At 52.7% G+C, this 15,029-nt stretch overlaps 1 protein-coding gene across 14 annotated transcripts in view; it reads left to right on the top strand.

Annotated features, from left to right (window-relative positions):
• Positions 1-15,029, top strand: part of ITPR1 (inositol 1,4,5-trisphosphate receptor type 1) — a 204,123-nt gene that overhangs the window by 70,925 nt on the left and 118,169 nt on the right. For all 14 annotated transcript variants that reach the window (XM_068157768.1, XM_068157769.1, XM_068157763.1 and 11 more), the window contains 12 exons: positions 1,691-1,845; positions 2,969-3,068; positions 4,347-4,507; positions 5,261-5,402; positions 6,255-6,413; positions 7,009-7,181; positions 7,427-7,546; positions 8,802-8,996; positions 10,907-11,158; positions 12,658-12,799; positions 13,827-13,980; positions 14,284-14,471. In XM_068157768.1, coding sequence (XP_068013869.1) covers positions 1,691-1,845; positions 2,969-3,068; positions 4,347-4,507; positions 5,261-5,402; positions 6,255-6,413; positions 7,009-7,181; positions 7,427-7,546; positions 8,802-8,996; positions 10,907-11,158; positions 12,658-12,799; positions 13,827-13,980; positions 14,284-14,471 — 1,941 coding nt within the window. The remainder of the gene's footprint in view (positions 1-1,690; positions 1,846-2,968; positions 3,069-4,346; positions 4,508-5,260; positions 5,403-6,254; positions 6,414-7,008; positions 7,182-7,426; positions 7,547-8,801; positions 8,997-10,906; positions 11,159-12,657; positions 12,800-13,826; positions 13,981-14,283; positions 14,472-15,029) is intronic.

The raw sequence follows: 15,029 nt of genomic DNA, 5'->3' as shown, positions 1-15,029 counted from the left end.
CTCAGGTCTGACAAAATCACTGCATCCTTTAAGGCTCTAGGGGCAGGATGCTGTCGGCTGCTTTATCCAAGATGACCTTGGAGGGTTGGCCAAGAGGACCTTTGGGGTCCCTTCCAACCCAGTGCAGTCTGTGACTCTACCCCAAGTCCAGCTTGATCCAAACAGGAGCTGTCTGCAGGTCCCTTTGTCCAGCTCTGTGTTTTGTTGTTGTCTTTTATCTCAGTGAGCTCTACCAGAATGGGGTTTAAACAGGCATGGGTGAGATGCCAGCAACAACACAAAACCCTTGGGGCTGAAGTTTCAGTTCTCCCTAAATTGCCCCATTTCCTCCTTTCTGAGTCACTACTCACTTCCAGCTTTGCCACTCTTTCAGTACCTGCCCAGTTGCCTCCTGATGCACAAACAGTGACTGGAGAGCAGCTGCCTTGCTGTGGGGCTGAAGGAGACAGCTGAAATGCAGGGAATTCATTCCAAGTGAGCACATTCCTCCCAGTGCAGAGCCTCCAGATGGGCTCTGTTGAGGGCAGAGCTGCTTCTCCTCTTGAAGGCAGGCTCCCAATGTGTATTTCTGTTCCACACAGCTGACTGTCTGTTCCCATGTGCAAAACCAGCCTGGAAATGTCACTGCTTTGCAGCCAAGTTCATTGACTGCAAAGGTGCTGAGGAGAGGCTCTCGTGAGGCAGCGGCACCAGCAGATCCCTTCCCTGGGTGCTTGAGGGTGGCTTTGAAAGACAGGCACTTGAGTGCTGGCTGCTTTGGGAGCCTTCCTTCAACCCACCCCACTTCCACTGCTGCCATGGTCCCAGAGAAGCTGAGCAATTGGTTGCTTGATCACTTGGAAAACGCCAGCTAGGATTTCCATGTTGGTATGTGGGGAGCTGGCTCCTGTGTTGTGTCAGACAGTTAGCAACTTCTTTATTGACTAGTGATAACTGGGAGTTCCCTTGGCAAGGGTTGAGGGAAAGTTGTTGTTCCTTTTTCCCAGATTATCAGTGTTTTTCCTACCTTTTTGCCCTTCTCACTGGAAGTCCAGGGGTTGTTGCAGTTCATGTCACTGCTAAAGGAGGTTGGTCGTGTCCTAGCACCTCGGAAAGAAAGCTCCTTGTGCTGCCATGACCTTTGTAGCACATCATTGTGTTTGAGCACATCATGAGCTGTGTGTAGCATGAGCAAGGCATCCAACTTGTTGATGTTCCATGTGTGGTTGATGGCTGTGAGTCCCATTTCTTGTTGCTGAAGCTGCTGGTTTCCAGCAGGGTCATTGGTGCCGGTACCTGCAGCTGGCAGAGTGACTCTCTTGAAGTGAGATCTGCAATAGGGTGAGGGCCTCTCAAAAGGCAGCAGTGTCAGGGGTGGGGACCTTAGCAGATGAAGGCCATCTGACAGTAGCCATAGCTCCCAGGGAGGTGAGTGGTTGGGGGATTCAGAGTCTGCCAGACATAACTTCTGTGCTGTAGAGTTCAGTGGGTTCGTGGGCCAGAAATACTCACAAGTTACTAACACCAGGGAGAGCGAGGGAAGGGTTGGCCAGAGCAGCTGCACAGCAGTTGTGCTGCTGGCCTGAAGCCCACTTGTCTTAGCTGGTGCTTGGGGTGCTTCAGTCATGCCTGCCAAGGACAGGACACACCTACTGGGCAGGTGGGGCTGGAGAGCTTGGCCTGACTGTGTGTGATGGCACTTCTTCCACAGCTGGACCCTGAGCAGGATGCTTCCAGGAGAGGCTTGCACAGTCCTCAGGAGAAGATGGCTTACTCCCTGGTGTCTGTGCCTGAAGGGAATGATATCTCCTCCATCTTTGAGCTGGACCCTACCACCCTGCGAGGAGGAGACAGCCTCGTCCCCAGGTACAGCTGAGGCCCCCTGCTGGAGCTCCCTGTCTGCTTGGGGCTGCAGGGCTTGGGGGGTTGTGATGATACTGGCTTTTTCCATTTGTCTCCTACTTTCTTTTAGCCCTCAGTCACTGCCACTAACCCACGTTCCTCTGCACCACATCCACAGGTTTCCTGAACACCTCCAGGCATGGTGACTCCACCACCTCCCTGGGCAGCCTGGGCCAGTGCCTGAGAACCCTTGCTGTGAATTTTTTCCCTGATGTCTAACCTGAACCTCTCTTGGCACAACTGGAGGTGGTCTCCTCCTACAGAGGGAGTGACAGGACAAGAGAAGAGACCAGCACCCTCCTGACTCCAACCTCCTTTGAGTTAGTTGCAGAGGGTGATGAGGCCTCTCCTCAGCATCTTCTTGTGCAGACTAAACAAGCCCAGTTCCCTCAGCTGCTCCTCATGAGACTTGTGCTGAAGGCCCTTCAGCAGCTTGGTTGTTCTTTGGACACACTCCAGCACCTCAGTGTCCTTCTCAGAGAGAGGAGCTCAGAACAGCCCCCAGCACTGGAGATGCTCAGCTGATTGTTCTGTTAAAGACTTGGTACATGCCAGGCAGTGTCACTGCCACAAGTACCTGAGAAAACACTCTGGGAACTGCTGTCCCCACAGACCCTTCTGCTAGGGAAAATGTTCCATGCTGATCTTCTGCTGTCTCTGATGCTTGCATGACCCTGAGTGACCAAAGAGCCCAAACCACCTTACTGCTAAAAGGATGAAACAGTATCAGGGAGCTGTGGGCTGAAACACACAAAGCTAAGGGTGGAAGGTGACAGCTCAGGTCCATGTGGCAGGTGGAGATGTGGGGGTTTAAGGCTCAGTTAGACACTGTGCAGCAGCTGAGTGAATGCCAGACAGCAGTGGTGAGGTTCAGTGCTACAGCAGAACCAATTGTGTTATTGAAGAAGACTTCTGAGGTGGATTTATAGGATGAAAGAAACTAAGCAGCCTTTTATTGCTCTTCTCTCTTGCAGCATGGGTTAAGGTGACACTTTCCCCCCCTGCTCTTGTTCCTGTCACCATCTTGCAGTTTGAACAATGTGGAGGTTTCCTGTGCCTCATGCTCTGTGACTTTCCTTTCTTACAGGAACTCTTATGTCAGACTCAGACACCTTTGCACCAACACCTGGGTTCACAGCACCAACATCCCTATTGATAAAGAGGAGGAGAAACCTGTGATGCTGAAAGTAAGTTCTGCTACTCTGTGTGAGCACTTCATAGACTGGCAGGGGCTGGAAGGGACCTCCAGAGATGGAGTCCAGCCTCCCTGTCCAAGCAGGGTCACCAGAGGCTGGTCACACAGCAGCATATCCAGATGGGTCTTGAGAGTGTCCAGAGAAGGAGACTCCACAACCTCCCTGGGCAGCCTGCTCCAGGGCTCCAGCACCCTCACAACAAAGAAGTTTCTCCTCATGTTGAGGTGGAACCTCCTGGGTTCCAGTTTGTGCCCATTGCGCCTTGTCCTATCACTGGGCACCCCCACAAAGAACCTGGCACCTCTTTCTTGACACCCACCCCTCAGATATTGATAGACATTGATCAGATCCCCTCTCAGCCTTCCCATTTCCAGACTGACCACCCCAGGGCTCTCAGTCTTGTTTCACAGCAGACATGTTCCACTGCCTTAATCATCCTTGTAGCTCTGTGTGGGACTCCCTCCAGCAGATCCCTGTCTCTCTTGAACTGGGGAGCCCAGAACTGCAGACAGTATTCCAGGTGTGGTCTCACCAGGGCAGAGTAGGGGAGGAGCAGAACCTCCCTAGCCCTTTGATTGCTCTCTCTCACACATGGTGCTGTGAGCAGAAGCTCCAGTCCCTTGAGCCAGCTGGGTTTGCCCAACAGCAGCAGTACCCCGGTGGACATTCCACCCTGAAGTCCAGGTTTTCATGGGAGTTTGCTACCTGTGCTGTTCAGCTTCTGCTGGATGACAGTTAGAGAGTCCCAGAATCCTTTTGGCTGGGAGAGGCCTGATCAAAAGATCATCCACTCCAGTCATTAACCCAGGGTGCCACCAAAGCCTGTCCCTCACCCTGTCACTCATCTCTCACCCTGTCACTCATCTGCAGTGCTTTTCAGCCCTTCCATGGATGGGGACTGTCCTGGCAGCCTCCTCCAGGGTCTGACAAGCCTTTTGCAGAAGAAATTGTTCCTCATCTCCAGTCTAAACCTCCCCTGGTGCAACTCGAGGCCATTTACTGCTGTCCTATCAGTCACCACGAGGAGGACTTTTTTCCCCCCCTCACTGTTGGCAGCAGCATTTTGCAGCCCCCCTGATGTTTCTTTGGCTGTAGGAGCAGCTTTGAGCTTGCACAGCGTGGTGCTGGCCCCAGGGCTTGACTTCAGTAGCCTCCTGCTGTCCCAAGCAGAGCTTAGCTTTATCTCCTGTGCTGTTACCCCCGAGTTACCTGAATTGCTGCTTTGTTTCCTGCCTGCTGGCTGAGTGCTGAGGCCTCTCTGGGTTTCAGATTGGTACCTCTCCAGTGAAGGAGGACAAAGAGGCCTTTGCTATCGTGCCGGTCTCCCCCGCAGAGGTGCGGGACTTGGATTTTGCCAACGATGCAAGTAAGGTTCTGGGCTCCATTGCTGGCAAGCTGGAGAAGGGAACCATAACCCAGAATGAAAGAAGGTAAGGAGGCAAGGCTTGGGTTCAGCTCATGTGGCTTCCTTGACTCAGAAACCGGTTCTTTGTGAGATTTAGCTACATTCAGTACCTCCAGAACAAAGGATTTTGTTTCCTCCTTGGTGAGATAACAAAACCAGAAGAAACCTGCTGGGTTTGTGCCCATGGGGGAGGCTCTCAAGCCTCTTCTGCTCAGCTCTCCCTGCTGCTCTGTGAAACCAGAGCATGAGAAGTGGTGTTGTGACCCCAGAGCAGTAATCCACAGCATACCTTCCCTGATGGGCTTTGCACATGGACTGTGGGAATTTATAATCCATCTGTGTGGAGGCTGAACAGCTGACTCCTCACAAATCCTCTGCCAAGCACTGGGAAAAGTTCTTGGCCACACAAAAAGAGCCCAGAATTGGTGTCAGGCTGTGAATCCATAGCCTCTATTTGAGCCTGGGAGAGATTCTCACCTGATTTATCTATTTCTTTTCCCTGGCCATTTAGAGCACTCAATGAGCAGGTAATTGCCCTCAAGGGGTGATACTGTCCTGCAGCTGCTGGGCTTCAGCTTTTGGACGGTAAGGCTGCAGCAGCAGGGAGCATCAGCTCCTAATTTGAAGTCCTGTAGAGACCTCTGAGCTTTCTCCAGCAACTGGGTCAGCTTTCAACTGATGTTCTTTTCACTTAGCATTTTGAAATCCATGTAAGCCCACACTGAGGTTGTTCTTTTAACAAGTTCTTAGTCTTAACACCTCTTGGCTTTTCCTGCAGATCTGTTACCAAGCTGCTGGAGGATTTGGTTTACTTTGTCACTGGTGGAACTAATTCTGGACAAGATGTGCTTGAAGTGGTGTTTTCTAAACCTAACAGAGAGAGGCAAAAACTGATGAGAGAGCAGAATATTCTAAAGCAGGTAGGGTGCATTTTGCTTTTCCAACCTGCACATGAGAAGTGTGATCAGAAAAGAGAAATTGATAACAGAATGTGGCCAAATTGTTGGCACCAAGTGGGCCTTGGGTTTGTAGCTTTCAGCAGGCTGCTGGTGGTTGGCTGAGGGAATAGAACTGCTAGAAGAAATTACAGACTGTGGTGTTGAGCAGCATCATCTTCTGTCCAGGCTGCTCTGGCACAGAATCCCAGCACAGTGGGGGTTGGAAGGGACCTCTGGAGGTGCTAAAGCAGGGCACCCACAGCAGCTTGCCCAGGAGCACAATGCCCAGCTGGGCTTGGAAGCTCTCCACAACCTCTCTGGGCAGCCTGCTCCAGGCCTCCAGCACCCTCACAACAAACAACTTTCTCCTCCTGTTCAGGTGGAACCTCCTGGGTTCCAGTTTGTGCTCTCTGCCCCTTGGTTTGACTGTGGGCACCACTGAGCAGAGCCTGGCCCCAGCCTCTTGCCCCCCCCCCCCCCCCCCCCAGCTCCTTTAGCTCTTGCTGAGCACTGGTCAGTTCCCCATGTGCAGCTGCTCTTCTCCAGGCTCTCAGCCTTTGCTCCTCACAGAGCTGCTCCAGGCCTATCAGCATCTTTTGTAGCCTCCCCTGGGCTCTCTCAGTATTTCCCTGTCTCTCTTGAGCTGGGGAGCTCAGACCCGGAGCCACTGCTCCAGATGCAGCCTCACCAGCGCGGGGAAACAAACTCTGCAACTGCAGCGTGCTTCCAGTGTTCATTTTAGAAATGCCAAGGCAGGCACAAGGCTTCCACACTGGTTTCAGGGTCTGAAGGCAGTGGCTGCTGAGCTTCTCTTTGTCTTTTCCCCCCGTGCAGATCTTCAAGCTGTTGCAGGCGCCGTTCACGGACAGCGGCGATGGCCCGATGCTGCGCTTGGAGGAGCTGGGGGACCAGCGCCATGCCCCCTTCAGGCACATCTGCCGCCTCTGCTACAGGGTGCTGAGGCACTCCCAGCAGGATTACAGGAAGAATCAGGTTGGAAAAGTGTCTGTAGCTTGCAGTGGCACTGATGTTGCTCCTCTGCTCCAAGAACAGCCCTCAAAGCTGTGGCTCGTTAGCGGAACGCTGCTCTGCTGTGCTGGTAGTCAGCAAGAGGGCTTTGGGTTGAGCTGTGTTCCTCTGGCAGTGTTCATCTCTCTGAGCTGTGTCTTTAGCACCCATGTGAAGGGGAGTTGGAGAAGACAACAGAACTGTTGGCAGATCATGCTGGCTGGTAGGGGTTGGAAGATAGACTCCTAGAATGGGTGGGGTTGGAAGGGACCTTTAAAGATCCTCCAGTTCCAACCCCACTGCTGTGGCAGGGACAAGCCCAGGTGGCTCAAGGCCTCATCCAGCCTGGCCTTGAACACCTGCAGGGAGGGGGCATCCCCAGCCTCCCTGGGCAGCAGCCTGTTGCAGTGTCTCCCCCCCTCAGTCTGTCTCTCATTTTCTCTCGACATAGCAACTTGCACCTAATCCAGCTGGCTCCTCGGGACGCTGCTCCTGACAAAGCTCTTGCTGTGCTTGCTTCTGAGCGTTGTCTCACGTTTCTGGGGGACTGATCACCATGCTGCTTCCCTCTGTTTTGAAGGAATACATTGCAAAGCAGTTTGGCTTCATGCAGAAGCAGATTGGCTACGATGTGCTGGCCGAGGACACCATCACTGCCCTGCTGCACAACAACCGCAAGCTCCTGGAGAAGCACATCACGGCTGCTGAGATTGACACCTTTGTTAGTCTGGTGAGGAAGAACAGGGAGCCCAGGTGAGCTGCCTTCTTCAGTCTGGTGACCCTTCTTAGCCTTCTCAGAGGCATCTGCAGCTTCCATCTTGCTGGTGAAGGAAGCACAAAGCGGTTTGCTTTGCTTTTGGCACTCGCTGAGCTTCCCCCTCGGGCAGCAGTCTCGCTCTGCAGTGTTGAAGTGGAGTTCTGAGTCTCTGAAATGTAGATGGCTTCAGTCTAGATCTCAGCAAGGCTTTGATACCCTCTTGGCTCCTGTTTCCCACCAGGTTTTTGGATTACCTCTCAGATCTCTGTGTTTCCATGAACAAATCTATTCCAGTGACACAGGAGTTGATTTGTAAGGCTGTGCTGAACCCAGCCAACGCTGACATCCTCATCGAAACTAAGTAAGTTCATGCCTTGGAAGCTGCTTTTCCTAGCCTCAGACTGAAGGAAGGTGATTCAAAGCTGAGAGCACTGCTGGCAGGCCTAGAGACAGCAGTCAAGTGTGTGTGGAGTCCTCTTCAAATCCACAGTAAATGGGGACTGCTGCCAGCAGACATCTTCATGTGGATTCCCAGCCCTGCAGGCAGGGAACTCTTTCAGGTGGTTCACCTCTGGTCACAGTAGACTGATTTTTCAGTAGAGTCCTGTGGGTCAAACTCCTTTGGGCTTCAGGCTGTCCTTCACAAGCTGTCTGCAGTGAGTGCTGCTTGGGTGCATGCCCACTGAGCTCAGCCTGCAGTGAAGCACAGGCTGGTGCATCTCTGCTCTCCCATTTCTCCCCCTGCAGTTAGGGTTTTGGTCTCCAGCTCTCCCAGCCTTGTCCTCCCATTGCTGAAGCATCTTGGCAGGCATCAAATCTCAAACAGTTTTCACAAAGGTGGGTGGAAGAGGGCACAGATAGTCCTGCAAAAGAGAGACAGGGCTTTGTCAGGTGGTACTTAAAGCACCAGTGGAGGAGAGTGTTCTTGCACATTCAGTTCTCTTCACGAAATCAAAGCCTGGAGTGATTTCCAGCAGCACTTCAAGTGGCTGCAGCACTTCTTTGCTCTCCTCCATGTGTATTTAATTTGTCTTTTTTTTATCAGCTGCATGATTTTTGCTGAAGAGCCAACCCCCCCCTCTTCCTCCCAAAGCCTTTCTGGTGTCAGCAGCTGATTTGTCTCAAGTTATTTCACCACACAGCAGCAATTCTGATCCAGTTGGCATTGATGGGATACAGCAATCCTCCATTTTTAGACACTTTTAACCAAATCCTTTCCTAATCTGTTTAATGATCTCTGAACCAGTCCTGTACAGCTCATCTTGAAAAGCTGATAGCTATCTTGAACTTCTTCATTTCTTTATCTCCATCAGCTGAGTGGGGCTGAAATGCTGGCTGAGTGGAAAGTTCAGAATCCAGGTTCATTTGAGTAATAAACCCCAAAGGTTTTTCTGCTGCTGAAGGAATCAGCTGCTCAGCTTTTCCTCTGCAAGGCTGAGGAGTAAACTGCTGGTTCTTTGGAGGCATGTTGGGTGACAAAATGAGTCCCTGCTCTCTCCCCAGGATGTTTTAACAAGTGTCTCGAAAGAAATGTTCTGAGAGATGTGCCTGGGCCTTGGCAGCCTGCAGTGTAACCTCCCTCCCTCCCTGCCTCCCTCTCTCCCTTCCCCTGGCAGGCTGGTCCTCTCCCGCTTCGAGTTTGAGGAGGTGTCGAGCGGAGAAAACGCCTTGGAGGTGGGAGAAGATGAGGAAGAAGTGTGGCTGTTCTGGAGAGACAGCAACAAGGAGATCCGCAGCAAGAGCATCAGGGAGCTGGCTCAGGATGCCAAGGAGGGGCAGAAGGAGGACCGGGATGTGCTCAGCTACTACAGGTTAACGCCGCGGGCAGCAGGCGGCCAGCGGGGCGCAGCAGGCAGCCAGCAGGGCGCAGCAGGCCTGCCTCTAGGGGAGCCTCTGGGGGCTGTAGTTGCTTTGGCAGAGACCCCAGTGCAGAGCCACCAAGCTGCTGAAGGCAGTGGAACATCAGTGTCACAGTATAACTAAGGTTGGAAGAGACCTCAAGGATCGAGTCCAACCTATCAACACAGACCTCATGACTAGACCATGGCACCAAGTGCCACATCCAATCTCCTCTTGAATGCCTTCAGGGACGGGGACTCCACCGCCTCCCTGTCATCACAGACCTCACAACTAGAGCAGGGAGGACACTACTGCCCACTGCAGGCTTGAACTCATGACCTTCCCATTAAGGGTCTGATGTGCTACCAACTGAGCCTCTCCCTGCTGAGGGAGATGGAGCTCTGGAGCAGAAGAGCCTGAGGGGTGACCTTGTTGCTCTTGATGAAGATGTGCAGGGCAGTGTCAGGAGGACAGAGATTAGAACAGAAGAGAATAAACCAGGTTGGAAGAGACCTTCAAGATCATTGTGTCCAACCTGAAATTGCCAGGGAGGGTTAGGTTGGAGATTAGGAGCAATTTCTTGCAGCAGGAGTGGTCAGGGATTGGCACAGGCTGCCCAGGGAGGTGGTGGAGTCTCCATCCCTGGAGGTGTGCAAGAAACCTGTGGCCATGGCACGTGGGGCCATGGTTTGAGGGCCATGGAGGCATTGGGTTGATGGTTGGACTTGATCTTGGAGATCTTTTCCATTCCAACAATTCTACTGTTCTACAGTGCCCCTATTTCTTCTCAGCTTCCTGATAAGTGGTGTTGGGGCAGTCCCTGCTGTGTGCTCAGGGGACCTGTACTCAGGTGGTAGTTGGAATGAACATAACTGCATCATGCAAATGACTCTGCCTTTGATTTTAACCAAGCCCCTGCTGTTCCCCCTGCCTTCTAAATTTCTGTCTAAGCCTCTAGTGGTCCTGTAGTTCTCAGCAGGACAATATGTGAAGCTGTGAAAGGGCCACAAGTCTGCTGTGATTAATGCTCAGTGCTCTTTTGGAGGGCTTAAGCTGTGCTTTGAGCAGTCTCTGACACGAAGTGATGTTTCCAGATGACTTGACAAGACACCAAGTTCTTGGCATGGTGGAGGATCAGGTTTCAGACCAGATTCCTGTGTCTGGGTTATAAGCTTCAGAGTACTGTGATGGACTCAGATGTGGTGGAGCAGAAAGTCCAACTATAAATATTTTTCTTTTTACTAGCTGGCTTGTTGAGCCTTCTGTCTTCCACTCAGGTGCTTCTTGCAGTAGACTTCCTCCCAGATACAGTCTCAGCATGGTGTAGGGGGTTGGAAGGGACCTCTAGAGATCATCCAGGCCAACCCCCCTGCTCCAGCAGGGCACCCACAGCAGCTTTGCCCAGCAGCACAGTGCCCGGGGGGGTTGGAAGCTCTCCACACCAGGAGACTCCACAACCTCTCTGGGCAGCCTGCTCCAGGCCTCCAGCACCCTCACAACAAACAACTTTCTCCTCCTGCTCAGATGGAACCTCCTGGGTTCCAGTTTGTGCCCCCTGCCCCTTGTGCTGTCCCTGGGCAGCACTGAGCAGAGCCTGGCCCCAGCCTCTTGCCTCCCCCAGGAAGAAGTTGTTGCCCATGAAGGTGGTGAGAGCCTGGCACAGGTTGCCCAGGGAGGTGGTGGAAGCCTCCTGCCTAGAGGTGTGTGCAGCCAGGCTGGAGGTGGCTGTGAGCAACCTGCTGTGGTGTGAGGTGTCCCTGCCCATGGCAGTGGGGTTGGGGCTGGCTGAGCCTTGAGCTCCCTTCCAGCCCTGGCAGCTCTGTGGTTCTGGGAGTCCGAGTGGAAGCTGTCTGTTGATTTCCTGTTGTCTTCCCCTTGGCAGATACCAGCTGAACCTCTTTGCTAGGATGTGCCTGGACAGGCAGTACCTGGCCATCAACGAGATCTCGGGGCAGCTGGACGTGGACCTGATCCTGCGCTGCATGTCGGACGAGAACCTGCCCTACGACCTGCGCGCCTCCTTCTGCCGCCTGATGCTGCACATGCACGTCGACCGCGACCCCCAGGAGCAGGTCACCCCCGTCAAGTACGCTCGCCTCTGGTCCGAAATTCCTTCCGAGATTGCTATTGACGAGTGAGTACCTCCCGGGCCGGGCTGGGACGGGCAGGCCCCTGCTCCTCAGCTTCTGAAACGAGAAGGGGTTGGGTCCCAGGCCCCTGCGCTGCTGCTGCTGCCCAGCTGCCAGCTTCAGCCTGCACACAAAGGCTGCAGAGCGACTTCTCCTGAGGGGGTCTGGAGACAGCACAAGGGGGAACGTTTGAGGGAGAGCAGGGTTAGAGTGGAGCTGAGGAAGCAGCTCTGCAGTAGGAGGGTGGTGAGACTCTGGCACAGGTTGTGTCCAGGCTGTGGCTGCCTCCTCCCTGGAGGTGTTCAAGGCCAGGCTGGATGAGGCCTTGAGCAGCTGAGTCTAGTTGAGAGGTGTCCCTGCCCATGGTGGGGAGGTTGGAGGAGAGAATCTCTGAGGTCCCTTCCAACCTGAGCCATTCCATGGAAATAAATACATACATATATATGCATGACTTAATTTGATTGCTCTGATGTTTACTGGGGAGAGCCTGCCCAAGAATGAAACCAGCCCCCTCTGTGTGCTTGGATGGGATAAGTTGTGAGGTGTTTGTCTCCAAACCCCTCAGTGATGCCCATGATGGTCTGTCTCTGATTTGGGTGATGCTAGAAGGGACACCTCTCACCAGCCCAGGTTGCTCAGGGCCTCATCCAACCTGAGCCCTCCAGGGAGGGGCCATCCACAGCCTCCCTGTGCCAGTGTCTCCTCACTCTCAAGGATTTCTTCCTCATCTCCAGTCTCAATCTGGCCTTGTCAAGCTTCAAGTCTCTAATCCTATCACAACAAACCTTTGTGAAAAGTCCCTCCCCAGCTCTCCTGGAGCCCCTTCAGGTCCTGGAAGGTTGCTCTAAGGTCTCCCTGGAGCCTTCTCCAGGCAGAACAGCCCCAACTCTCTCAGCCTGTCCCCACAGGGGAGGTTCTCTATCTCTCTCATCATCTTTGTACCCTCCTCTGGACCCTCTCTAGCAGCTCCATGTCCCTCATATGCTGGGAGCACCAGAACTGGAGGCAGTGCTGCAGGTAGGGCCTCAGCAGAGCAGAGGGGCAGAGTCCCCTGCCTTGCCCTGCTGCTCTCTCTGCTGTTGGACCTGGAGTTGGTACAAAGAAAAAAGAGATCTCTGCTTTGATTAAATGATTTTGTATTTGGAGCATCCACACTCAGCATCTCCTGGCCATGCCCCCCCTCCTCAGTGCTCTCCACAGCTTGTCATTGTTTCCACTGAAATAATGAGAGTTTCTTTATGATTTGGGACCAACCTCTCCCTTTTTGTTGTTGTTCTCAGACCTTTTTAAAGAGTGCAAAGTGAGCCTGTGGGATAAGCCAGGCCAAGCCAGGAAACTCTGCTCTCAGCTTCCTGCTGCCCTCCTTTGGATAAATTATTTGACAGCCTTTGACTTTTCTTAGACTTTTGAAAACCAGTGAAAAGAGTTGGGGTGGGGAGAGCCCTGTGTGTCTGCCTGCTAAGCTTGGTGTCCTTTTGTGTTCTCTTTTTCCCCTCCTCTTCAGCTATGATAGCAGTGGAACTTCCAAAGATGAAATTAAGGAGAGATTTGCCCAGACAATGGAATTTGTAGAGGAGTACTTAAGAGATGTGGTGTGTCAGAGGTTCCCCTTCTCTGACAAAGAGAAAAACAAGCTCACTTTTGAGGTACTTATCCCATTCTGATTCTTACTTGTGTGGGGAACATTTGGGGTGGTGTTGTTTTCCCCCCAGCAGCTAAGTGTTGAGTGCTGAGCCTCAGCAGGCTCCTCCTGTGTGCTGCAGCCCTTCCTCCTTCCACAAAGAACCCCCCTGGCGTCTGCCAGCTTGCAGAGATGGTTCTTGAAAAGCAATTAATGGCTGTGAGCTTACATCTGAGGCTTGCAGCAGCCTTGCTGAATCCCTGTGCCCTGCTTTGTTGCACAGCCAAGCTGCACTGCAGTGAGCCTCAGAAGCTAAACTCTGCATGCACAGAGAGTTTCTGCAGCGTGAGGGATTGCTCACAAAGTGTCCTCTTGACTTACTGACCTGCTCAAATACTCTCTGCAAATGAAATGTGGCACTAGTAGGCCTGAAATAAGCACTAATGTCATGGGAGGTGTGAGGTAGGCCAGGCTGGATGAGGCCTTGAGCAGGCTGGGCCGGTGGGAGGTGTCCCTGCCCATGGCAGGGGGCTGGGGCTGGATGAGCTTCAAGGCCTTTTCCAATCCAAACCACTCAATGAATCTGTTAAAGAGTAAAATCAAACCCCCAAAGCATTTGGGGAATATACTTCAGGTAAAGAGCCTGCATGAAATACTTGTGCTGTACATGGAATTATGGGGTGTGGGTCCTGACAGAGTGCATCAGAGCAAAGTGAGTCACTTGGTAGCAGAAAGCTTTGCATCTGTGGTGGGGTTTTTGGTGAGACAAAAAACACCCATTGAAGCATTCCCTCTAGTCTTGACCTCTCTTCTCTGCAGTGATTTGTGTGGCCACAGAATTAGCTGCAGCCACAGATTCACTGCAGGCATTGCAGTGTTGTGTAGGCAGGTGGAAAGCTTGAGGATGTTACCAACTCATCTCCCCTGGTGGAGCTGCAGTGTGTTGTGGTAATGGCTCTGAGATTCCTACTCTCTTGTCACTCTGTGAAGACAGCTTGGTGACAGCCAGATGTTTCCAGTACTAATGAGGCTTTCTGTTGTTGTTTTGGTAGGTTGTCAACTTAGCCAGGAATCTGATCTATTTTGGGTTCTACAACTTCTGTGACCTCCTCAGGCTGACCAAAATCCTCCTTGCTATATTAGACTGTGTGCACATCACTACCATCTTCCCTATTACCAAGATGGCAAAAGGAGAGGAAAGCAAAGGTAAGGCTGAAAAGGGGCAGAAGAGAGGCTGCTTTGGTAGCTTCTCAAGATGCCATTGTGGGTTTGAAACCTGCTTCACCCTGTCCCTGCCTTGGTCATAGAGCTCAGTATTGCCCATGTTGAAAGAGGGAGGAGAGGGCAGGGGGCTCTCCAAGTGCTGGAGCTGGCTCCCATCTGTTGTGCCCACCTGCCCTCCTTTACTGATGAGACAGTTTCTCTTCAGAGGATGTGGAGGGTCCCTGCCCCATTAGTGGAGCCCCATTCCACCAGCATAACCTTCCCTGTCTGCCTGCCTCTCTGAAGGGAGCAATGTGATGAGATCCATCCATGGAGTGGGCGAGCTGATGACCCAGGTGGTGCTCCGAGGTGGAGGCTTCTTGCCCATGACCCCACTTGCTGCTGCTCCTGAGGGCAATGTCAAGCAGAGTGAGCCAGAGAAAGAGGACATCCTGGTCATGGACACGAAGCTGAAGATCATTGAAATACTCCAGGTACTAGCAACACAAACCAGGTAGCATCTCCTGCTGCCTTAAGCATTGCCATGGTGCCATGCTGCTTTGTAATCCCCTCCTGCTTGCTGGGGGCCTCTCTTCAACTGCTAAAGCATTGCAGAGGAGGCTTGCTGAGGCAGGCAGCCCTCAGCTTGCCTGTACTGAAACCATTGCACAGCAGGGAGTTTGGGATAGGCACCTACACATTTCCCACTCATCTGTGAACAGCTGCCCTGCTCAGGTGGAGAGCTCATGTTCCACCTTGCTGGCCTAGTAACTCCTCTCAGTTAACAGGGCTATCTCAAGTGCCCCAAGGAGTGGGAGAGATACTTGAGGCTCCTCCTGGTTGAGCCTGAAATGCTTTTTGTGTGTTAGCCTTGCTGCCTCTTCCAGCTCTCTGGCTTTTTTCACTCTGAAGTCTTCAGGACACAGAGCAAGGTGTATTCCCTTCCCCACTGCCCTGCAAGGTGACCACACTGCAGTCCCCCTTCCCTGCCCCAGTGTAGGAGTCCTTTTTCCCTTCAGCAGCTCCATGGGCAAGTTCCTGGAGGCCAGACT

The sequence above is a fragment of the Melanerpes formicivorus genome, unplaced genomic scaffold (assembly GCF_026170545.1).
Source record: "Melanerpes formicivorus ecotype bairdi unplaced genomic scaffold, bMelFor1.0.p_v2 SCAF_38, whole genome shotgun sequence".
Taxonomy (NCBI): Eukaryota; Metazoa; Chordata; class Aves; order Piciformes; family Picidae; genus Melanerpes; species Melanerpes formicivorus.
This window is presented reverse-complemented; position numbering and strand designations above follow the sequence as displayed.